This window comes from Aquila chrysaetos, chromosome 6, assembly GCF_900496995.4.
Source record: "Aquila chrysaetos chrysaetos chromosome 6, bAquChr1.4, whole genome shotgun sequence".
Classification (NCBI taxonomy): Eukaryota; Metazoa; Chordata; class Aves; order Accipitriformes; family Accipitridae; genus Aquila; species Aquila chrysaetos.
The window spans coordinates 24,564,812-24,578,415 of record NC_044009.1 but is presented as its reverse complement, the minus strand read 5'-3'; the positions used below and the strand labels follow the sequence as shown (position 1 = coordinate 24,578,415).

The following is a 13,604-nucleotide window of genomic DNA, read 5'->3' as shown; positions in this document are numbered from 1 at the left end:
GCTATCGCTGCCGGGGACCCCGTAGGAAGCGACCCTTCTTCTCTGGCATCCCCATGCACCGCACTCTTCGAAAGCGATGCATCCGCAGAAGCAACCTGGACTGGGCTTTTTGTGCGTATTAGCTAGTCTTCCAGCTAATATCATGAGACGGGATGCAGCAATGCAAGTTTGTATGTTCCCTTTAAGCAGTCATTAAGTGGATTTAGCTTGCTGGAGTAAGTTGTTTATTTTTCCCAATGTACGGTATGCTGAACACGTCAGGGATGAGAGGGAAGAAGGAAGGGGTGTAAGAGACTGCTAATCCTTGCTACCATGCAGTTACTTCAAAATCAGGTACATTTGCAAGCTACAATTCACTGGTTCAAAATACTCTGCCTCACCTTTGCTTTCCCACTGCAACTTGTTTACATTTTAAACTCTAGTGGCCAAACAACTGTACGAGGCTCTTTGTTACAAGGCTGTTTCTGATATCAAAGCGTGATCAAGCTACCTTTAAAATGACACCAAACACAAACTTCTCTGAGACAGCCTTAAAGAGTGAGCATTCCCTCTAAGCACTTCAGATTGTCCATTTGCCACCTTCTCTTTTATTAAATCTAGGATATTTAACCTTAACTGCAAAAAGGATATTGGTTGAGATTCTGACATCTGTTTTGCTCCACTTGCAGGTAAACATTTTGGGGAATTGGAGAGAAAAAAACCAAAAACCAAACCCACAACAATAAACCCAAACCCTAAAACCTCAGGCATCAAATAAGGTAACTGCTTAATATCTTGGTGAGAAAACAGTTGCAGAAACTCATGGGAAATAAACAAACGATAGATTCCAATGAAGGCTTCTCACATTAAATAAGTTAAAGACTTGTTACAGATATCTTCAATAAAAACATCCATCCTCCACAAAGTATGTTAAAATGTAACACAATAGTGATGCACTGGTATTTCTCCTGAAAAGGACAGAAGGACATGAAATCTCCTTAGTGATGTCAGTACTAGTGAATGTAGGAGGTGAACAATGATTTACAAAAGTAAAGTAACGAGGGAAAAAGCTGTGTAAAAGAAACGATGAATCATTAATTATATTTGGACAAAAGGGGGGATGGGGCAGAATGCAATTACCGTATGCCTCAGAAACCCCTGAAGGAAATAAATACTCAGGAACTTGTGTTTCCATTTCTTTCGTATGTCCATCTAAGTGAAGGCGGGAGTAAGGGCTTGTCTGCTTGCTTTTGGTTTTTTGTTTTCTCTTTTTTTTTTTCTTTTTTTTTTTTTTTAAATAACAACCCTTCTAGTAAAAATTCAAGACAATTACAAATGGCTTTAGATAATTAAGAGTCTCCTTTTTAAAATAAAACTTTGATAACACATTTCTCCATTTCTTCTATATAATGCAGCTTCAGTGAAAATATGTCATAAGGGACAGCAATTTGCAAAAAGTGAGAAAAAATTGCCAACCAAGGTTCATAACATATACACATGTATATGCAGGACATCTACACTCTATATACATATTTAATATACGTATGCATGAGTATATATCAGGAGAGAACCAACAGGTACATTCTCCACATACATAAACTGAAACAGCATAATATATGTGTGCATATAAATATGTATTATACACACACAGTACACAGACATACCCATACACACGCCCAAACATATGTATTATAGAAATTGTCGTGTATGATTGCATGAAAGCTCGGATGGAACAGGACACCAGTTACCTTTTTTCTAATAGAAATGCAAGGAAGACAAAATTCCATGGCTGAATTGCGGCCAAGAAAAATCATGCCATATCCATACTGAAAACATGGAATGCAGTACAGCTCTAGGACAGAACTGGAGCAGCATTCTCCATTGAAACTGAAGCCCAAGTTAGTCAGGAGTTTCAACAGTGCTTAAATGTGACTGAGCAGGTTTCTGACAGCTGCTTTCTGCTAAAAGGATATAAAAGCTCTATTTAGTCAGAAAACAGAAAATAAAATACTTAAAACCACAATTTACTTGGATAAGCAAGATCATTCAATACACAGTTAGATGCAAAGTGCTAGCATGTTAATGGTCAACTCTGTAGCTCATTTTAAAATCTGTTTAATGGTAAAATGTAACAAGCTGTGTTTCTCTTGATATGTTTGATGACAACCCCACTGCTCAGAACAGAGCACAGGGCTGCCTTCTGCTTAGCTTACTGCCTGCATTACGGGAAACACAAACCAAACTCCCTTTTTCTCCCTGGGGCTGAAAATTGAAGACAATTTTTGGGGGGTGCATTTTTCTCTTTTTGAACATTTAGCTCTCAAAATACGATGCTGGGTTAACCATTTAATATGCTAGGAAGCTTTGCATCAGGTTCTAAGAAAAGTTTGTGGTCATCTGCAAATCAATCACAGTCGTACTGGAGCACAATTGAATAGCTGGGAAATTCTGCATGTTCAAGCAAGTGCTCAGGGCCCAATTCAGCTGCCACTACAGTCACCAAGACAACTTCCCTACTGCCTAAGCAGAGCTGGATTGGGCCATTAAAGCTGATTGCTGCTAGCAAGAGAAACTGTAGAGATGCAGGGGTAAGGAGGAGCTGGAATGGAGGCAAGGGAGCAGAGCAGCAGAAGAGGTCGGCATTGCAAGAGGCCTAATATAGAATAAACAAAAGCAGAAACGTACCAAGGGAACTCCACTGTGAGGGCTGAGGTAACACAAGTCAATGGTGACCAAGCGCAGATCAGTCACTGACATAATCCAAATCCCTCAAAAGAATTAGAACAACCTTGTTTGGCACAAGTGCTTACCTGTTACACATGTTACGTGGATAGTCTCTCTCTTTAGCTCACACACTTACTCATGTTACAACTAATGTACATGTGTGTGATACAACGTATATTCCATCTATACATCTGTATGCATGTATATATAGATTTAGGTTGATTGCATCCATACATATTTATTGTACATCATGAGGGCAAGTCCACATTCAGCAAAGTGCTACCAACATCTCATATACAGATATATCTCTCTGTACAGGTATACACAAAATTGGGTTTATTCTTCCCCATAAAGGCATAAAGATTTATGCTGCTAGCTCCCATTACCACCAAATAAGCAGAAGGAAAGGCCTCTGACAACTTCCACCTCCCTGCCCTTTCACCTGTATGCATATGTGCCAGAAACAAATTGTGGGGAGGGGGAAAGGGGAAGAGATGCCTGGGGGGTATCAACACACTGATAGGGAGGGGGATATAAAAACAAATTTTTGAAAATTAAGTTTTGATTTGCAACTGCTTAAAAAAAGCCTTCAAAAAATTCAAATGTCTGTGCAATACTGGAAGCTCTGTTTTTCTCAACAGATTTTTAAAGTCACCAGGATCATCATCATTAAAAGTGATACTGTATTAATAAATAACAATTAGGTTACTTTCTCCAGCCTAAATAGAACAGTATGAAGAGTAAGCCAATCTGTAAGAATGTTTCTGACTTCTCACTATTTCAAGTGAGAACTCCCATAAAGATATATTCCTTCTCCAATTATGAAAAAAAAAAAAAGTTAAGTGGCCATAATTAAATTCAGAATTTCACAGCACAAGTGAAACTCCCTGGACTGAAAGTGTATTTTGTTCTGCAATCCCACAACAGCAGATTTGGGGCAAAATTAATATATGCAAAGGAAAGAAAGAAAAAATCTACTTTGAAGACAGTCACTCCACAAACAGTGCCCTTACAACCTAATTTGAAAACACAAGTACACCGATTGACAACATTTTCCAAGTCAGACCACAGGAGATTCGGGTATTAATTTGCAAAGACACAGCAATTCCCATGCCTCCCCATTCCACTGAACGCAAACCTTCCCATCTCAGTTTCTCCTGAAAAACATCACTCATTTCTCCCAGCCCTCCTCCTCCCCTATTTGTTTTATTTAAAGGCTGTCTTTGGGAGCTTGGTATTTTCATGGCATTTTAAACAGGGCTCAATGCAACTCATTTAAAAAACAGTAAAATTGACATGATATCAGAGTTAGCCTTATAACAGAAGATTATGTAGTAGAGAGTTTCAGTTATTTATACAACAGTGAGGACATAACAACCCCCTACTAAATAATCACATTTCTACAATACATTCCATCACCTCTCGACTACTTTTCTCTTTACAAAACTATGACCTACATACAATATACACATTCGTATCGCACATACATCCCCCCCCAATGCATATTTTTGTGTGTATATATAATACATACATGCACACAAGCAGTCTAATTCTATTTATAAGTCACAGTGGGAATTCCTTTGTGAGGAAAGGAGGGGAAAAATTCCTGAATAAGACACTGTAGATTCCTAATGTTCCGACTTTTCAAATTCCAACTCACAGAGCTAACTGGAAATAAATACATTAAAAAAAAGAAAAGGTCTTACAAACTTGGTTCACAACTTCCAGCTACAGTAGTTGGATTTTTTTAATTTGATCTATTTACCCTGTAACTAAATTTCTAATCATAGGTACAAACCACGGATAAATTATTGCAGAATGTAACACTCAAAATAAAATTTAAAAAGAGTTATAGGAACAGTAATATAAGGGTTAAAAAGAGTTCTATGCTTGTTGATACAGGATACCATTTTATTTTATTTATATATATATATCTATATATAGATATAGATATCTGCAAGGTAGCAAAGAATAGCTGTACACCTTGACACGGCAAAGATCCAGTGTAAAAAGGTGCTTCACTAGTTTGTTTTTCCAAAAAAGCTTGTATATAATTTTATAGCTATTAAAAACACATATGCAACATAATTCATTACACTCAATACAGCTTTAGTATAAAACTTATAATTTATGAGGTGATGTTAATAGCATAAATTAATATACCATTTCTCTTAAAATCTACAATAAGTATTCTGAAAGCTCATTGGGGAAGGGTATCTTTAAATAAAAAGTTTAAAGCTGAGCGTGATGAAAAAGATTCTGTATGTTGAACTTGAGATGAGAGCCCCGAGAAGAGAAAGAGTCCCTAAGCCAGACACCACGGACTATAAAACTGAACAAAGATTTCTCCTTCTTGCGCTCTCACTTAGGTGACGCTCTACCTTAAATTATTATTTACTTTTAAAACTATTTACTTTTTTTTTTTTTTTGTTAACTGCCCTTATTTCCACAAGGAATCCCTGAGACATACCCAAAACTGTACAGTGAAGGTCATCACTGTTCAGAGAAACTGGTTCAACCCCTTCTGGTAGGATGTAGCTATTTTGCATGAGAATTGAACTGTCTGTCACTTCAGAATGAATCTATTTGCACCGGAACAAACTACACCGTTTAAGACACAGGTTGGAGAGTTATTTCAGGGTAAATCTGTCCACTCCAAGGTGGAAGCCAGCGCCATTGCAGTTAGCTACATCAGAGCAATCTGCACCAAAGTTAAAGTTTTCCAGAGGATATCTGGGAATGTTACCTATCCAGAGTTCACCTCTGTGGGCACCGGCTGACGATGACAGAAAGCAGGTAAAACATTAGCATTACTGGACCAAGTTCAGCACGTGTATGTGGTCGATACACGGGTACGCTGGACATCTCACTGTGTGTGTGTTTGGGGGACTAGCAAGGGGAAGGAGTAGGAAGAATGCATTTTTCTACATCGAGTAAGTACAGTTTTAAGGTCAAAAGCCCAAGTTTCATCCTGTTCACTTCCAAACCGAATTCTATGAGCCAGAGTAGACTGAAAAGGTGCCAACACTTACTTCAAGAAGACAGGAAAAGAAAGGCTTCGCCAACTATTGCTGTCAATCTACAGCTAAGCCCACTTTCTCCTTTCATGCTTCTGCTACCTTATTCCACAGTAGCCAGAGAAGGAGTAAATGAAAGCAGAATAAAACAGGGAAAAGCAAAGAACCCAACAACCATGAGAAGTAGCAGAACAGCAAAGGGAAAAGCTCCTAAAACAGTCACTACTGTTTTTTTTTTAAAAAAAGGCTGAAGACATGAGTGAGAAAGTTGTTCTAAGACACATCTTTTGTAACTCCTTCTCCTCCACAAAACTTTTTTTTGCCCAATAACAGTGGTTTTGTCTAGTTTTAAAGACAAAACCAAAACTTTACCTGATAGAGCTAAGGTCTCTCATGACCAGACCTCTCCTAAAATCCAAGTTTAAGTTTAGTAAACACAAATGTAGATTTTTCCACCAATACTCCTTACTTTTATTTGGGCTTGTGAGTACTAAAAAGAATAATTTAAATTTTTCTTTGTGACTTTCTACTGATGCACTTCTCAAAAGAAGAGGAGATTGTGAGAAGGTAAACTCTTGTTAAAAATGCCTCCACATTCACTGCTAGCCTGTGCACTCAATGTTGTACCCTCAGCATCTAGTTCGTGACATATCAGCGTGTTGTGAAACATCATCTTACTCACTGATCTGAGAAATACTTTGATCTATTGCACTGTCATTCTAGCATCCAAAAATATATGTTATGAATTGCAGGAATCTCTCCTCCTTTTCATTTTACAGTCAGATTTGCCCAGGACCACTGAAGACTTACCGGTTGGCATTACCTACATTGGGTAAGTATCTGAGAATGGGAGAATAAAGGAAAGAATGATGAAAAATGTAGAGAGAAAGGAAATAAAGGAGGTACGTGAAACAGCCCACACCACCTTATCATGAAATGTGACCCAGAAGATCAGCAAGACTGTGACCAGAAGATCAGAAAGACCTAAAGATCTGGTCAGCACATTAACCCAAAACTATTCCTTCCGTTAATATTTTCACCACCACTGGACCTTGCAACAGGCCTGCACAGGAGACTCCTTCACATGTAACGGTAAAAATACAAAAGCAAAAGTAAACAACCCACCAGGGAAGCTACCCAGACACCCATACAAACACCTCACTGCAGACGATCACTGCAGGTAAATGTTCTACTGTTTGTCTGCTGAAAGCATCTCCTACCACCTTCCCTGAACCCTACTACTCTTGAAAGATTCAACTGCAGGTAGCTGGCTCTTCTAAAAAATTTTCCCTCCTCCCTGCCCAAAGGCTCATACTGTTGGAGAATTCACCAGTGGACTCAGCTCACCGCAGCACAGAGACAGAGAAATACCCCTGGAGCCTTGCCCATGCCTCCAGGGAAATGCAGCAGCCACGATGCTGCAGGACCTCAGGGAGGAGCTAGAACCCAGAAGCAGACTAACACCACCTGTATGTAACCACCAGGGCCAGCTTCTCAGGTAAGGCCACCTGTCCACTGTTAATTGTACTCCTTCATGAGACTCTTCTTTCCTGGCAAGCAGATGCAATGCCAGACTGCATTTACATGCAGTTACAGCAAAATGAAGCTTCAAATTGAATTTGGCTACTGGTTTGCAGGTTCAATCCTAGGCCCTTTGCCTTGGCCATGCCCCTGAAGCCAGTGGCATCACACTGTGCCTAACAGCTCAGAACAGAACTTCCCAATTTTTCAATACCCATCTCCCTCAAAAATAAAATTTTAAAAAAATTTTTTAAAAAGCGCCACTTCCCTTGGCTTCTCTTTGCTATTATGGATGACTCTCCTTTAACATTTTTTTCCTTGCATTTGTACTTCCAATACCATCTCTGATTTTTGCCTAGCAGGTGATAAGCTTCTCGGGGCTTTCCAATGCTTTCCAAATGAGAACGGCAAATCCTCATTTCACTAACCTGCTGAATGAAGTAGGAAATCTAGCTGTTGCTATCTTCTCCACAGTGCCTGAGGCAGACCTGCAACTGTGCTACCTCTCAGCATTATCGATTTAAAGCCTTTATGCCCAACCATAAAAAGAAGCATGTTACTAACGAGAAGAGAACTAAGCAAGAACCTGGAGGAACTGGAAGACAGGAGGTGACAAAAGGCGGCATCTTTTCCATCTTCTTGCATCATACATACATCTTCTTATATCATAGTAATTATGAGGCCAAAGAACAAATCAACCTTGAGATATCTAAGTGCATATGGCTCCTCTCAAAGTTGGCATAAAGTCTTCCCAAGTGAAAGGAAACATCAAAGCATGTCTTACAGAATGCCTTACCCACAATGCCAGCACAAGGCTGCTCCTGATGAGCCTCTGTACACTGTCAAAGTTCGTCTTGTGTTAAGTACTTTTGTACAAAGACTAATTGAGGTGCTATTATTACCAAAAATGAAGTTACTGGTATTCTATTCTAATTTTTTTTTCCAATTCTTTAAAACTCAAATCTTGTGTAAAGAAATTAACATTTAGGTTCAACTAGCTTTATTTCATTTGTTAACATGTAAAGGGCACGACAGGTATCGACCATCTCAAATCAATGGACTGAAATTGCTACACTGGCTCTTTGGCAAAAGGGTGATAGAGTGCTAATTGCTATATGAGGAGATGATACTCAAAAACCTTTGCGAGAGAGCATGGATTCTACCTGGGAACAACATAAATAAGAGCCTCGAGGACTACCTTAACCAGACCTGCAGTATTTCCCAGAAGAGGAGGTGTGAAACATCTCTGGCTGCACATACCTCTCAGACTGGATCTCTCACATCCAACCGTAAGACACCAATTCACTGAAGTCAACAGGTTGTGTGGGTGTAGAAGCCCACCTGGAATGATCCACCTTGTAAAGCTAAGACCAAGACCCGTAACTGCTTGGTAGACTGTAACCATGAAATCGGCGGCAGTGAAAGAACAGGAGGTGAACCAGGAAAAGGCAAGAGTGGTGGCCCATTTCAGAACTCTGTGTCAGACAGGACAGAGGGATTCCTATTTCAAATGTATAGAAACTGAAGTTTATTTTTAAAAGTGCAGCTTTATTGCAAACTTAGTTTGCTCATTGAAAAATGTTACGTAGTCACTTTTCAGGGAAGAGTCATCAAGGGATATACAAAGATTGAAGTTTAAGTGGGGGAAGAGAGTTGATATCCTAGGCTGCCTTAAAGGAATGCAGGTACATAACGACCATTGATTTCAAATGGGAATTATGGACCTGCATAGCTTTGACAGGTTTTGAAATTCCCTGTCTAAATCAATGCTGAGATTAGGAGCTGGATTCTGTTCTGAGTTAGAACAGTACAAACTCACAGTGACCTTAGACTAAAAAGCTCCTCTGTAATTTATACCAACACGACCAAGCAGAACTTGGCTCTCAGTTCCTCTCTTCCCTTCCCCCCTGGCATTTGCTAAGAAAGAGAAATGTGATGTGGGGCAAACATACTCTGCAGTAGCCGCAGCTTCATTAAAAAGTTTGATGGGCACAAGAATGATTTCAAGACCAAAGTCCTGAAACCAATTTACAGAAATTAACATCCTCTAAAATGACATGAATACACAAGCAGATTAAAGAATTAACCATTTGGTATACTAGTTCTCCACTCTTTTTCAGCCAGTCATCCAAACACATTGAAGAAGGTATACGGACACAACGAAAATCATTTGCAAATCAAACAGTTGTCTCCTCAACAAAGTATGGGGAACATAATACAAAAATAAATAAATGCCTTGTCAGATTTGCCTCATTTCACAATACCACTGGGCATTCCTCAATCAGCAGGACAATCACAAGCAGGATTTCATAGGCTTCAATTCAACTTTTTACATGATTTAAAAACATTTAAATGTTACAAACATATTTAAATCACCACTTAAAAATATTCGGCTTATATTATTAAGATCTATTTTACCAAGTATGAAATAAGGACTTCATAACAACAGAAGCATGAAAATAATTTTTGTTTCCTCCACCCACATACACTTGCAATTTCAGAAAAGGACATATCCATCTCCATATTCCTTTATATTTAAGGAGGACAAATCTTTCAAGAAAAGAGGGATAGTATGATTGCTACGATAGTAAGAAGACACAAGACCTATCCCATTTAAATTCTTTTCCTTAGCAAGATGGAAGGAGAGGTTTGGGTCAGAGATTTTGGGGTGGGCCTGACTGCTAACAAAATCAATTTCTACAGCAACTAAACTTCGTTCAATGATCCCTTGCTCAAACAATTTATTAGGCCTCCCTATTACATGTGCTTGGTATCTCTTAATTTCCTGAATTAGACTAGAATACATGCAGGTAGGCATTTTACTGTAAGGTAGAATGAAATCTGTCTTCTACAGTAAGAGACTGAAATGTGGGATTTTCTATTCTCTCTCATGTGCATCTCAGAAACAAACCAAGAAGAGTAGAGACTTGTTATAACAAGTAGGAGCTACTTTTACAGTCAAAGTCAGAGTACAGTAGCAAGTTTGAGACCTATAAAGTCACAAGCAAATTCCTTTTTTCCCTTCCTGATAAAGAGATGCAAGTAAACACCTCAGAATTTCTGCTGCTGTTCTCTCTTGGATTAAAAAACATTAAAAAAATAAAATCTAAAAGCTAGCAGACTCCTTTTTCAAGAACTGAAATTACTACTGAAGAGTCTGAATACTATCTCTAGGAGGGGGGCAGTAAAAGCAAAACTGTCCTGCAGACAGAAGGAATTCTTACCTCTCTCTTTTGCTTTAGTGATTTCTCTTTTGGTTAGCCATGACTGCTGATAGGTACCTGCTAGTTTCTTACATACATTCAGCTTCCCATAAAGAGCATCAAACCCTACAAGTGTCAAAAAAGCTGTATGGCTCGGGGCGGGGGGGGGGGGGCCGACGAGTATAAAAAAAAAAGCAGCTAGACATAATTTGAGAAATGTGTCCATTTGAAACTTACCAAAGGGTCTGACCTAGACTTGTGTGGATGGGCAGAATACCAATCAAATTCTTCCAGTTACAGCTGGGAAATACCTGTCAGCCTGTCAGGCAAGGAGTTCTGGACAAAGCCACACTTGAAAAGGCAAATCATCAATGCTGCAAGGCCACAGTAATTCAGCAAGGGAGGGAATTTCTGCACAGGAATCTTCACTAATTCAGAATCTATTTCAATCCTTCTCTTTTTCTTTCTTTTTTTTTCCTGGGCTAACTTCATATCAGCCTTCAGATTTCTGGGCAACCAGTCAACTGATCCCCTTGCTGCTCAATGAATGAAAAATCATCGTAATAGAGAAACAAAAATCAGCATGCAGTAAGAACAGTGACTAGCTCTGGAAGGGGACAACTCCCACTTCTTCACCAAAAGAAGAAAAGGAACTGCTGCTCCTGCACCCCAAACACACACACGCACACTGAGGAGGTCAAGAAACTATTTTAAGAAACTGCCAAACTCATCCTTGAACCACGATCTTGATTTAGGACTTCAGTGCACCATTCTCAAATCAATGTGTGCAGCCAAGTTTTCCATGCCGGATGCTACCTTCGGAAAAAAGTAAATAAAAAAAAATAATAAAAAAAATCAAGAGACTTCTGCCCACTGGAAAACCTTCTACCAGATGCTAATGGGATGGCAAGCACTGATCCGAACCCTAGGAAACAGTAACATGCATCAGTAATCTGAGGTATCTTCCCATTTCTAGGTCTTACTGCTAAGGTCAATTACATCCAGTAACTGTGCTGTATCCTTAAGGAATTACTGGGGAACGGTGAACCTGCCTGCAATAAATGAGCACCGGTGCATAACAAGCACATGTGAACGCTACAGCAAGGTTCACAGAGGGCTAACCCTGGTCAGTACTGAAGCAGGGGTCTTCTTCTCAACCCCCTCTTAAAAAAACCGGGAAGGGAGGACAGAAAAAAAAATAAAGAAAAAGGAAAAAAGGAAAGATAGAAAACACAGGTCCCCCATCTACCTGCACAGAGCCAGGCAGACAAGCTCAGTTGGAGGTGGTGAAGGGCGCGGATGCATTATTGGTACTGGTAGCGGTGGCACCGGTCACTGCGAAGCCCGTGGGAGGAGCTATGGAGCTGTGGCTGGGCTGCAGGTCCTTGGGGATGCCACTGTGGGAGCTCAGCTGGTGCCCAAAGGCTGCGCTGAACTGAGGGAGCTGTTGTTTAGGGGAGGTGGAGGCCATGAGTTCAGCGGAGGCAGGACCCATGCCACTAAAACTGGTCTGCGGTAACCCCGGAAGCACACTGGAGCTGTTGGGGGTCACAGTGGCGAAGGCAGGCTGTGTGGTCTCTGAGTGCGAGGTGGTAGGTGGTGTGGACAGGGAGGTGGACAGGAGGTGTCCATCTGCACCAAGAAGGTTGCTAAACGGAGAGGGGTCCCCAAGATTGACAGGAAGATTTCCCCAGTGAGTTCTGGGGTTGACCACCCCGCTAAGTGGCACATCCAGCTGAGTTGGGAGCAAGTGCTGTGCCATCATGGGCATCTCTGCTGAGAAGGTAGCTGCCAAGTTATCACCAGAAAAGGATGTGGTGTGAGGGGATGTGATATGGTCACTGTAGGGAGACGGCACATGCTCACTATCATAATGGCTTCCATGGGGTGAGGAGTGTGAATGGTCACTGCTGTATTGCTGTCGTGAGGTGATCAGGTCATCTGCCTTGCTCAGCAGCTGGGCAGGGTGGGGCCTCTGGGAGGCATGGCTGCCATCATGAAGTCCATGAAACTGTCCTGGGAAGGCTCTCTCCCCAAGGCCACTCTGGTTTATCAGAGTGGCAGAAGTAAGGCTGACGTTGGCTGGGGCTGAGAATTGCCCCTGGATCTGCCCTGCCAGGGGCGTAGGTGGGTTGGACAAGGTAGCAGAACGGAGCAAGTTCTCATCCAGCTCCAGACCGGAGAAATTATCATGTACTATACGCCCATTCAACAGCTCCCCCAGATCCGTGTTAACCTCTCGACTCAAGGACTGCATTCCTGGAGCTCCAGCACCTGTAGAGAACACCCCTATCCCTCTATCTGACAGCTCCTGAACTGGCACACCATCTGTCTGTGTAAGTACTCCAATGGTACTCAGGCACTCAAGAGAAGTTACAGCCTGCAGGGCCCGTTCCAGTTCTTCAGCCTCTTCTGTAGTTGGAAGGAGATCTCCATTTTTACCTGCAGAAACAGGGACACCAGAAGTTAGGGCGCACCCCTCAGGTGAGCCTGGCACTGGCACTCTAAGGATGCAGATGTACAGACAGTTCAGTACAGAGCTGCACTGTATGATAACCTTCCAGAATGGCTTGTGGCACACAGAAAATTTCATTCACCAGCGTTCACTAGGTAAGCAAGGTAAGAAAAATGAGAAATTACAACTTCCTCTTCAATGGAACTCCCTCTCTCCACCCTCCTCTTCTACATGCTACAAGATGCCTCCCAAATCTACTAGACTTAAAGTAAAAACGCTTAAATAAGTTTTTTTTCAATGCTGCAATAACATAAATAGTCCACAAACTCCCTCCTACTTACCACATTACAGCCTGGACCTAAAATTTACACAGTCAATACAATTTAGGTTAATTTCAACTCAAACACAGTCTGATGTCACCTCATATCAGAAAATGACCAAAGAAATCACATACCCCAGCTCTGGGCTGTTCCAATTTCTTTGTTACATGTGATAAGTACTGAGCTTTAGAATCCACAAATTCAGGCACAGTTCTGATCAAAAGCTAGTTTCAAAAATGTATTTAAAGATTTTATTCTCACTCTCTTCTCCTTTTATCAAAAGCCAACATTGACTGTGATTCCAGCCCCACTCGATGGCAGAAAGATGCCATTACTGAGAATACTCTTGATTAAACTGCAACACTGACAGGCAGTAAAAACATAA

General features: G+C 40.8%; 1 protein-coding gene across 2 annotated transcripts in view; it reads right to left on the bottom strand.

Moving 5' to 3' along the window:
• Positions 1–1,245: 1,245 nt before the first annotated feature.
• Positions 1,246–13,604, bottom strand: part of INO80D (INO80 complex subunit D) — a 44,466-nt gene continuing 32,107 nt past the window's right edge. The window contains exons 11-12 of one of the 2 annotated variants that reach the window (XM_030018074.2): positions 11,694–12,886; positions 1,246–11,260 (exon numbers count right to left, since the gene is read on the bottom strand). In XM_030018074.2, coding sequence (XP_029873934.1) covers positions 11,718–12,886 — 1,169 coding nt within the window. In that variant the 3' untranslated portion in view covers positions 1,246–11,260; positions 11,694–11,717. Of the gene's footprint in view, positions 12,887–13,604 lie in introns of both variants that reach the window. The other variant, XM_030018073.2, reaches the window with a different exon arrangement.